This window comes from Sinohyriopsis cumingii, chromosome 18 (genome assembly GCF_028554795.1).
Source record: "Sinohyriopsis cumingii isolate HCF-2022 chromosome 18, ASM2855479v2, whole genome shotgun sequence".
Classification (NCBI taxonomy): Eukaryota; Metazoa; Mollusca; class Bivalvia; order Unionida; family Unionidae; genus Sinohyriopsis; species Sinohyriopsis cumingii.
In genome coordinates, this window is record NC_142978.1 from 28,787,591 (window position 1) to 28,800,452 (window position 12,862).

General features: G+C 36.9%; 1 protein-coding gene across 2 annotated transcripts in view; it reads left to right on the forward strand.

Annotated features, from left to right (window-relative positions):
- Positions 1-12,862, forward strand: part of LOC149776294 (fatty-acid amide hydrolase 1-like) — a 100,044-nt gene that overhangs the window by 46,592 nt on the left and 40,590 nt on the right. For both annotated transcript variants that reach the window (XM_089942753.1, XM_089942755.1), the window contains exon 10: positions 6,588-6,712. In XM_089942753.1, coding sequence (XP_089798879.1) covers positions 6,588-6,712 — 125 coding nt within the window. The remainder of the gene's footprint in view (positions 1-6,587; positions 6,713-12,862) is intronic.

Genomic DNA, 12,862 nt, shown 5'->3' on the forward strand with positions numbered 1-12,862 from the left:
AAACATCAGGTGAGTTATATCTTGGAGCAAAACATGATATCCTTTGTTACTCTCCTTGTCAACCATGGTTTCCTCATCAACAAGTACAAATCCAAACTCATACCATCTCAACACTTTGTCCATCTAGGTATACAGTTCAATGCTCAGGTAAACGGTACATCTTCTTCAGGAACAAGCATTGAAAATCATTATAATGGTGACTTCTTTGCTTACACAGAACAGTCTCATTATCCGAGAATTCCTTTGCTGGGTATGTGTATTGCAGCAGCAGACTTCATCATCATAGGTTCCCCGATTATGCGTCCATTAAAATAATTATGTTGTCCCAATGGAGGCCAAGACTTTGTGCCCTTGGACCAATCTCTTAACAATCTGCACAGATATATGGTTCCATCTCAGATGTGGCAACCTCACATGGCTCACATCGAGTATGGGTTTTCAAATACAAGCTCAGGAATTCACAGTATGTATGATTGTAAGCACAGAGCATGGGGGGGAACACCTCCTTTCATCATTACAAGAAGCCAATGGATTGCAGTCCCCTCAAGATCATCATTTACATATAAACATTCTTGAAATGAAAACCATTACAAAAACTTTTCGTTGGCAGCTGGAGGAGCATTATGGGAAGAGAGTTCTCATTCTTTCTGACAACTCCACTCTTATCTAAAATGGCAAGGTGGAACCATGTTTTCTGTCCTTTGTGTTCTTGTTTGGGATTTTCTAAAATAGCATCTTCAGTAACGTCCTTGTTCAAGTTCATCATATTACAGGTGGGACTAAATGTATTATCAGACTTGCTGTTCCAGAAGATTCGACTGATAGAAACAGAACGTTCACTTCATCCCTGTTATGAATCAGATATATTGCCAGTGAGATTGACCAAAAGATGGACCTATCTGCAACAAGACAAAATGTCAGACTCCAAACCTTTATCTTACAAGTCCCGGATTTGAAGGTCTCAGCAGTCGATGCTATTTCCATAGATTGGAATTACTTTTCTAAAGATTCAGATGACTTTTCAAAAGACAGGATGCATACACTTACCCTAAAACTCCTCTGATTATGAATGTGATGCAGAAAATTAATGTTGCTTGACTCAGTGGAAAAAAATCATGGATCTAATTATTTCATTATCTACTCAAGCAACACATAGTGGCTGAACCAGCACATCTGGATCATATTAAACAAGCCTCAAGAACAAATATTTATCACAACCATTGGTGGAAAGAATCATTCAGGCAAAATGGCCCTCCTGTTTAAAAGTGTACGAAGGCAATGGTTTGCCCAGAAACATATTGTATCACTGCTGTCATTATTACCTCAAGTAGCAAACTTGTTGTTTACTATGGCTCTTTGATGATAAACAGCACCAATCACAATCAGATGCTACTATTCCATGATCTCTGAACATGGTCATATCATGGAAGAGATTACACATCAAATGTCATTGGACCCAAATGGAATCTATGATGGGTACTAACCTAGCTGAACAAGACTGCATTTGAACTGCTCTCAAGAAATTCATTGATTCACCTCTCATATAAGACCTGCTTCCTCTTTGAATTAGCTATGGCAGGCAGAATCAGTGAAATAATTGCTCTTTCTGTGGACCCAAACTACCTGCAGTTCTGATAAGATGTGTCAGTATCACTCTTGATGGCCCCTACTTAATTGCCAAGAACAGGCTTCCATACATGGAGACAACTTCTGGTTTTTTAGCTAAAAGGTTTTAGTCTGGATTTTGTGAGGTAGTAGTAGTTCTCCTAAGGTATTATGATCAGTTATTATTAAAGAAACATTACTATACTAGCAAAAATTGGTTTTCTCTGTGTCTTTATTTCATGTAAGTGTGTGTTATAGAGATTTAACACTGGGTTGATTTGTTTTCCAGACATGTTCATTTTGCCCAAAAGTAGTAAAAATCATGTAAAATAAAAAAATATTAATACTAAAAAATTTTCAGCAATTTCAAACACTGATTTAGATATACATGACAAGAAAGAGATTCTAGACTATCTTTCCAGCTGCTATTTTACCATATATGTATACAGTGCAACCCCGCTATAATGTGCCCCACTATAATGCAAATTCGGATATAACGCAGTCGTGGCGTGGCTCCCGAAATTTCATATATTCATTCACACATGAAAAAATATTTTTTGTTCAACATTTATTGTCATTATGGGGAAGAGATCATGTATGAATTCAAATATAATATGATCGTGGCATGGTTCCTGCGATTTTAATTACATATATGTGTATTTTTCTCGTACCGGGAAATTATTTTATTTTTTAGTATCATTTTGGGGAAGAGTTCACATATGAATTATAATATAATATGATCGTGGTGTAGCTTCTGAAATTTAACAATATCACCAGGTTCTTAAAGTGTTATGCCAAAATAAACATTATCAGAAATGTTACTTATTACTGAGGGGCCCCAAATGGCCAAGTGGTCTAAAGTGCTCTCTGATATGGAACACTGCCATCTCACCTCTGTTTGCGCTGGTTCGAGTCGCAGATTCAGCCAATATGGGTATGTGAGAAAGCTTGCCAGTAGCTTCTCGTGGAATGGTGGTTCTTTCCGGGGTTTTCCCAGGTTTTTCCTCCACCATTAATACTGGCCACTACGTATATCTTATCGTGTGCTGATAAATGCCGTTAAACCTCACAACAACAGCAACTACTTATTACTGGTCCATGAGTAAAGCCAGTAAGTCGTCCTTGTGATTATCCTTAATTCTGTATTCAGTCGTTGCTCAAACAATAGCTAACATGTATTTCTTCTTTAACATCATACACAGTCAAGCAGCAGACAATGCGATGGTTGATAAAAGATTCTCACAATTTAATAAACATCAAAAAACGAAAGCCACCAACATGTTTGCTGGGCTTGGTGGTGTTATTAGATGCAATCAGTTGCCCAGTAAATAATGTCCACTTTATTAGCTGGAAATTGAAAGGGTATGAAACTGTACGTGTTCAGCTTACATTTCTTTTATAAAGTGACTCGTGACCATTACAGGCCTACTGTACTTAGTTCTTGGGTTTTTCATGGGTATGGTGTTTGTTTATAAACTCGTTATTAGTTTCCTATTTTTTATAAAAATATTTTATCGTTATGGAACAGCAAGCTCACAAATGCAAGTCATTCTCTGCACTTTGTGCAATGATTAGTATAGTAGTTTTCACACGTTTCTTTTGATATTCACAAAACTTGAGGTAAAAGTTACATGGATAAATGTACATGGAAACGCATATGAGAAAATTTTAGCAGTATGAAATTTTTACGGACACTGCTTATAGACCCTGGAATGTAATGAACTATACACATGCTTCGTCTTAACCTAATTTTGCTGTTAATTTTTCCTATTGGATTCAGACACATAATGATGTGTGACAAAATTATTGATTAGTTTAAATATGTATGCAAATTTTGCAACAGAATTACATATATTATGGATTAATTTCAAGCCCCGACAGTACGATATCAGACGGCAAGTAAACGGTGTTGATACTCTGTTCGTGCTGTATATTAGATGTTGAATTCAGACACATTGATCTGGGAAAAATTATTAAATATTGTAAATCTGTGCAATTTTTCAATGGAATTACATGCATACATTTAGATGAACTGAATGCCATGACAGCACGATAGCAAACAGTACTGATACCCTATTCATCATATACATTAGACATGAATACACGTATATGTGCCAGTGAGTTGTTCTCTGAAAAAGTAAAATACTGTAAAACCATGCATTAACACAACCTTGATATTATCACATTATAGTGGGGTTCCACTGTACTCGCGTATAAGCCGAATAATTTAGGAAAAATTAAAGGCCTGGAAGATGAGGGGTCATCTTATCCGTGGGCCATTGTCTAAACATGACAGTTTCTAAGTCTTTTTGTTGACTACTGTAAAGGCTGTAAGTCTTGGGACACAACAAATAATTTTTTGCAGTGTCCTAAACATATGCATGTAAAACAAACCATTTTCAGTGACCCAACACTTCTTGAACTGTTATCAAATACTTTGATTGAATTTATTATTATTTTGCATTTGCATATTTTCTGATTTCTCCAGCATGAAATTAAATAAAGGGAAATACAGACTTCAAAATTCACAGACCACTTGAAACTACATGTCAGCTTTAACGGTATTAGGATCATTTTTGAAGGATTATTTCTGAATTTTTATTATTGTATTTTGGAGATATCATTCAAACTTAGTGCAGTGGTGCCAATGATTTGACTTTAAGGGGTGTACTTCATTCAGTGGAATGTACTTCATTCAGCACGTGTTCAAACCTATGATGTACATGCGGTGGCGCCATTATGTAAATACGTTCAGTACCCTAATTGCAAGCATTGAATCAAACTGTGTTGTTATTCGCTGTGTTGTCATACAGGGATAAAATTTAATGAGTTATTTACAATTTCAAGGCAAAACAAAAATGTAATTACTGGTGCACTGATATAAAATGTCCAATGCAGTGATGCACAAACAAACAATAATTGAGTCAAAAGGGAGAGGTAGTGTTACAGCAACTCGTGATTGCTCAATTTTTATCATCAATTGATCAAATTATACACAAATCTAAATTAGGCAGAACGAATAAGAAAACATAAAATTTAATGAATTACTTTTCAAACAAGTTTATACGATTTCTTTTTAATAATCATACATGCCATGCCCATGATAAGTATATGTGTACTTTTTGTTAATATAAGTTTGCCTAAATAAATGCATTTAGAACTTACCGCATTGATCTTGTGATGTCTCGGAGTTGTGGGTCAGCTTATACGCAAATGGGCTTGTATGTTAGTACATTCAGTATTCATTTATCTTTAAATCTCAGTAGAATCAAACTGTCTACATGGGACATCCAATGGACTAAAAAGATCGTATAAAATGGATTCATAGAGACTCCAAAAACCTGTCTATATATATCCAAGGAACTATAGAAACCTTCTTAAAGGGGCATAAGGGACACACTAGGACTTCAAATCTGGGATTTACAGAATTACCAAACCTGTCTTTATGGGAAACACAGGGACTAAAAATCTAGCCTGTATGTGGAGCCTAAATATGACTACAAAACCTATTTATAAGATACACATTAGGTACTAAAAATATATTCTCTGGATATATATATATATATATATATATATATATATATATATATATATATATATATATATATATATATATATATATATATATATATATATATATATATATATACACATGTTCAGTATGTAAAAAAAAGGAAAGATAGAGATTTTAATAATGAGTACCCTATTTATGCACACTCCAAGAACTCAGAATGGAGGATTCCATATACTGACATTAAATATTATATGAATCTGCATGCTTTCTTGACAAAATATGTGGAATTAAAACTTTCATTCTGTTGCAGTTTTTTATATTTATATTTCTAAAATTTGCCTTGTTATGTCATACCATTAAAACCTATACATAATGCCCCAACAGTTTTGTAATGGCATACCAGTAAAACCTTTACATAATGCCCCAACAGTTTTGTAATGGCATACAATTAAAATGTACACATAATGCCCCAACAGTATTGTAATGGCATACCAGTAAAACCTATACATAATGCCCCAACGGTATTGTAATGGGATGCCATTAAAACCTATACATAATGCCCCAACGGTATTGTAATGGCATGTCATAAAAATGTATACATAATGCCCCAATGGTATTGTAATGGGATGCCATTAAAACCTATACATAATGCCCCAATGGTATTGTAATGGCATGTCATTTAAACATATACATAATGCCCCAACGGTATTGTAATGGGATGCCATTAAAACCTATACATAATGCCCCAACGGCATTGTAATGGCATGTCATTAAAACGTATACATAATGCCCCAACGGTATTGTAATGGAATGCCATTAAAACCTATACATAATGCCCCAGTGGTATTGTAATGGCATGTTGTTAAAACATATACATAATGCCCCAACGGTATTGTAATGGGATGCCATTAAAACCTATACATAATGCCCCAATGTTATTGTAATGGCATGTCATTAAAATGTATACATAATGCCCCAACGGTATTGTAATGGGATGCCATTAAAACCTATATATAATGCCCCAATGGTATTGTAATGGCATGTCATTAAAACGTATACATAATGCCCCAATGGTATTGTAATGGGATGCCATTAAAACCTATACATAATGCCCCAATGGTATTGTAATGGCATGTCATTAAAACGTATACATAATGTTGTTGTAAAGTCAGTATTGTAATGGAATATCTATAAAATATATGCATAGTGTTTTTGTAAGGCCACTAGTGTAATGGCATGTGATTAAAACCTATACATCATGTTGTTGTAAGGCCAGTATTGTAATGTCATGACATTAAAACCTATACATAGTGTTGCTGCATAAGGCCCCACAGAATCAGGGTTTCTACTGATAGTGTGATGCCAATCTAATGTCTGTGCTATTTGTGGTCTTGTACATCATTACAGATGCAGAGAAGATATTATCTTCACTTCCTTATTGTTATAAGTAAATATTAATTTTTTCCAGTGTCAGGTACAGTTGGACCAATGGCAAGGGATTTAGATGGGTTAGTTTTGGCAACAAAGGCAATACTATGTGACTACATGTTTGAGTTGGACCGAAGCATCCCACCTGTTCCATTTAGAGATGAGGTTAGTATGATAGATACTTTCTGTTTCATTCAGTACATTTCACTTAAGTACATAAATTCTCATGGTATGGTCTTGATATAAAGGTTTTAAGTACTTGGCTTGTTTTAGCTTAGTTGTCTTCCCTTGGAAATAGTGATTGGTGTCAAAGTCCTGTCATTCATCAGTTATTACATCGGCTTGTACCTAATCAGTTTGCTATCTTGACAGGTTTTGCAGATATTACTTTGTGCCTTTTCTCAAGTTTGAGTAATCCTCTGCATTGTCAGAGGGGAGTATACTCCATCTTTTTCTCTCTGAATTTTACTCTATAATGAATTGTGCACAATTATTTCTTTCCATGTGTGATAAACTAACCAGCACTAAATTAATTATCTGTTCTAATGGTTAATAGTACTTACTATGAATCACAGTTCTCAGCCATACTGCATTGTTGTCAAAACAAATGATCATTGTTTTTCTTAGTAATTAGATATTTGCTGTAATTTTCTCTGGTATTTATTTGATTTCTTAGCATGCAATTCACTGTATGCCTAACACAACCTTTGACTAATTTTGCCTGCATGTGCCATTACCTTTAACTCTGGTAATGGTGACTAAGATGAGATGTGGGCAGTGTAAAAGGTTTAGTCTGTTTAAAAATAATCACTCCACCTGCATTAACCACAATTATAGATGTTTGGCATGTAATAAGTTTAAGCTAGTGAAATTAATCACCCTACCTGCTGGATTTGTATGTGCTGTAAATCAGATTTATATATGAAACTTGTGCACATTAAACAGTACTAATGATTGACAGTTTCTGCCAAACATGTCATGTCCTGCGATAGCAAGAAAGCCAGAAAAGATGTAGATGTTAACAGCCTTGCCGCTAATGTCACACGTAGGGAACTTCTTTAAGCCAGTATCACCTGAGACCAAGAGGTCACTAATCAAAAGAAAGGACTTGCATTATTTGTCACCATACCCACCCCCCACTTCAGTGACATCACCATCCTTTTTGCTACCATTTTCATTTGGTCATGCCAGCACTGAACAAGCATCAGGCCAGTCTTGACACATTATGGAGGTTCACATAGAACAGTCTTGACACATTATGGAGGTCCACATAGAACAGTCCTGACACATTATGGAGGTCCACATAGAACAGTCCTGACACATTATGGTGGTCCACATAGAACAGTCTTGACACATTATGGAGGTCCACATAGAACAGTCTTGACACATTATGGAGGTCCACATAGAACAGTCCTGACACATTATGGAGGTCCACATAGAACAGTCTTGACACATTATGGTGGTCCGCATAGATCGGTCCTGGACAACAGAGTTTGGTGGTCCACATAGATCAGTCCTTGACAACACAGTATAGTGGTTCACATAGATCAGTCCTTGATGACACAGTATAGTGGTCCACATAGATCAGTCCTTGACAGACCGCTGTGGTGGCCTAGTGGTTAGAGCATCCACGTCAGATGTGGGAGGTTGTGGGTTCGATCCCTGGCTGAGTCATACCAAAGACTTACAAAAAAAGTTACTAACCACTGCCTCACTTGGCACTCAGCATTAAGAGGTTAGTGTTAGGACTGGTCAGCCTTGTGTCAGGATAATGTGACTGGGTGGGACATCATGCTGCATGTCTGCAACTTGATGTCCCAGTGCTAGGCATCACTATAAACTGCCAGAATGCAGACATCATATCGATATGACTAAAAAGTTGTACAAGCTACATTAAAAGTCCAAATCACACACACACGCACAGTCCTTGACAACACAGTACAGTGATCCACATAGATCTGTCCTTGATGACACAGTATGGTGATCCACATAGATCAGTCCTTGATGACACAGTATGGTGGTCCACATAAATCAGTCCTTGATGACACAGTATGGTGGTCCACATAGATCAGTTCTTGATGACACAGTATGGTGGTCCACATAGAGATGCCTTTCTATCTACCTCTGCACTAGAGAACTGTTGAACTTATTATTCAGGGACAGTCTAGGTCCATTGCTTCTTTGTAATCTTGGGAAAGGCACATAACTTTCTCATTTCCTCAGCATGACATAGCCAATAATATGTTCAAAGTACCATTCAAACAGCACAAAAAAACCCCCAAACCAACAACAAGAAAACTCTGATACTCACAAATCACCATATAACCACCCACAAATCTTGGCCTCTGTCTTTATATTACCTATTGCATAGTGACATGGAGGAGATCAGGAAACATGCTGTCAAAGGGGCATCCCAGAGCCCTGCATTAATATCCTAAGAATGACTAGAGAAATAGGAAGGATTTCTCTAACGTACTTCTGATGGAGAAATTCTCCTCTAAGCCTTACTCCTCACGAAGAACCAGTTTCTGAGAGTAAAAAACAGCACTGGAAGAGAAGGACCCATACTAGCCAGTTCACATTCCTCCACCATTCTTTCTACAGAAAACACTTGTGCCACCCTTTTACAACAACCTGGTGGGACACCCGAATGGAAGAAAGACTATAACATTTCAGCACAGACTCTCTACCTAAAAAAGAAAATGTAGTGATCATTTGCAACATAAACACATCTTGATTGATCTCATAAAACATACATCACCAGGCTTAGGATAGAAATTCTAAGACTGACTTTCAGCGTCATCAGAGACAGACACCCGATGGTCATTTTGGATATCTAGGATGTGTGCATTCATAGTCCCATCCACAGGTCTTCCCAGAAATTTCTGAGGCTTGCTCTCATGTACTCCATGTGCTAGTTTAGGTCTGTCCTTTCCAGTCTAGAATTTAGAGTTGAAGGATGTTCACCCAAGTCGTGAACCTGATCATGCCACACTCCAATATAGCCTCCACATCCCTGAGATTAAAATACCTGGACAGATCCTCAAAAAACAAAATTTATAAAAAGACACAAAATCACTTTTTTTCTCCTTTCAATACATTTCCTGATTTCATTACATTAAGAACACGAGCCCGCTACCTCTCAAATCCAGACCTGCTAAAAGACAAAAGGCTAGTCTTTTCTTTCCATATCATGTAGACATGGGGCAATAAACCTTGCCCATTATATCCCCTTGCCACCATTCGGTATCACCAGCTTTTAAACTTTGCTTCCATACATAACATAATATGGAAAAAGGCTCCTGTTAAATCCAAGGTTTAATATATCAAATTCAAGTCATCCACTAAATTTTTTGGATTTATTTGGATTAATATTGGTTGATGAACAGGTGGTGTACATTATTTTTAAATTTGGTGGAAATTTTCTAAAATTTATCACTTTTATCAATTTTATCATTTTAGACTACATTGTAGAGCATGCTATCATTGTTACATGTTGACTTCCAAGTGTTTGCTCACACTAATAAGTTTCGCACAGTTTATAATGCTATTTAGTCGATTATTAATATATCAACATGTTATTATTTTATGGTTTCAGAAACATATCTAAAGCACTCTCCATTACGGATCACTGCCATCTCACCTCTGTCTGCGTGGGTTCGAGTCTTGGATTCTGCCAATGTGGGTACATGATAAAGCTTGCCAGTAGCTTCTCTTGGGTTGGTGGTTCTTTCCGGGATTTTCCCGGGTTCTTCCTCCACCATTAATACTGGCTGCCATGTATAGCCTATCATGTGCTGAAAAATGGCGTTAAACCCTACAACAACAACAGAAACATGTCCTCTAAATGAGTAAACGCAAGAAATATAAAGTAAGAAAAGACATACACAAATTTAGCCTGGTGTGTACCAAATGTACCTCTTCTTCTAATTTCAATGTGCACAATTTGTAGTCCAAGGAACCTGGTTGGCCATTCTGCAAAAATCAGCAAAAAAGCAAAGAGCAAAGAAAGGAGGAAAAAGGCACACATGACTAGTCCAGTCCAAAATCAGAAGGATTATGCCTTCAGCTACTGGCAGGTATAGAGAAGATGAAGGCAGATATGTTACTCTTACATTTGGATATGTCATCCTTTCAGCAACATATGTGTTGACTAGTTCAGGAGACAATGACACAGTTTTACCTCTTTTTCCATCATTTGCTTCCACAGATTATTTGGATACAGTAGGGGATTGTTTTTAGATAGCTCACGGGCGTATCTGAGCTTAGCATTGGGACTGTAAGACCAAATAAGTACCTGGGTTATTTTTCAGGTCAGGTGACTCTGTTGTTTGAAGCCAGCCCTGTTTATGTCAGACAACTCTGTAGTGGCAATTTACCTCAGATAGTTACACCAAATTACTTCACCCATTTGTGCAGGTTTAGCAGTTTATTAATTGGTTTTACCAACTTCATATTGATGTAAAAATCAGACTAGATGGTCTGGATGATGTTCTGTCCAGACAGGGTCAAATTATTCATATAAAATCATCCTTCATCCCATCACTTTATCATTAGTTTTGTGTGCTTTGGGGGCATCTGGTGATCAACCTGTTTGCAACTAGTGGAACCACAAGTTGCTTACCTGTGCCTCACTATTTCCAGGCCTAAATGCTTAGGCCATGGATGCGTTTTCAGCCATTGTAATGGGTTATGAGTTACCCCCTATCCATTTTCCTAGTACCAAAATTAATACAGAAAATACAGCATCAGAACTGCAGGATACTTCTGACAGATCCTCTCAGATGGGATAAGTCCTGGGTCAACAATCTACTTGACTAGTGATAGACATACCCTGGAAGATTGCAGCAAAACCAATTTCTTCTCAAACAGCCATGGTCACAGGTGTTTCATCTGTGCCAGAAACATTTTCTTTTTCATGTTTGGCTCTTGTGATGAAAGCCCTGTGAGAAAAGTTTTAGACTTTTGACTGCAGATTGAATCTCGATAGCAAGAATGTCCTCCACTCTGAAGGCTTATGAGGGAAAGGGTCATGTTTTCAAGAACTGGTGTAGAGTCAGTATCACTATTCCTTGGTGTGCCTCTATCCCTCACCTGGACTAATTACCGTCGGTGGTCTCCACTTCATGATATCTGACACATTCATAGCAGAGGAAATATCAGATGATGATCTGTTAGACCTGCTAACCAATTTTGACTTGAAAAGACCAAAATCCATCACCCTGTTTTACAAAATGGAATCTGTAACATGAGCCTTGCTGATGCTGTTACCATACAAAGCCTGTTTCCTGATAGTTTTACTTTCAGCTTGCATGTTGTGTGAGTTATATTCTCTTTCAGTTGACATGAAATATCATCAGTTCAGGTTTAGAGACTGGATTGTTTGGTGATCTTCATAACACAACCAGGCATTATATATAATATATATTGTATGCCCATTAAGAATATATATGTAGAAAGAAAACTTGAATGATCTACAGAATTGGAACATTAAAATTCTTAAATGAAATAAATTTCATAAACCTTTAAGTCACATTATCCCCCTCTGTCTATTGCTATAAACTATTTAAAGATCCCTGCAAGGGATAGCACAAACTGATGAAGAGACATAGTGTTATGGTACAAATGTTTGTCCTCACAAGTCCAACAGAAACGGCGTAACCCATGTTGTTAAGGAGCTGTTGGGAGGCTTTACACAATGGTTCTTACTTATCCCATTACTTCAAAGCACAAGTTCCATTTGGACAAGGCCTAACTAACTCCTTTAGTTGAAATTAGTTGGAAGGTTAGATACATCTTAGTTCTAGCCTATGAACTCAAAAAGACAAAATGTGTCAGAAATTGTGCAATTCCTTGAAAACACACAAGAGCATCAAGCCTTTCAAAGGAGAGATGTTTCTCTTCTCACAACACATGGAGAAAATTCTCCATCCCCTCACAGCTTTCTCTTAAGCTTCTTCCTCAAGCAATTATGTAAGCCACTTGTTTGCTGAAATATTTCTTTTTGATGGCTTTTTTGATATAAGCCATGCAGGCAAATTCAGCACTTTAGGGTTGAGATGGAAAGTCCACATGATGAGTTGTTTCATTGGGAATGGAGACTAGTTTACCTGGGAGCCTCTGCCACATGATTTCTCCACTTAAAAGTTTTCTATCAAGATTGTTTCCAGTTGAAAGTTGCAATCAGGATTAATCTTTGCTTGGATTCCCTAGACTTTTAAATGATCTTGAGAATCAGCAGTTTGTGTTAACGTTTATGCAGTGAGACCATTCCATATCATTGAAAAGGCATTGACTAGATAGGATTTTAGATGC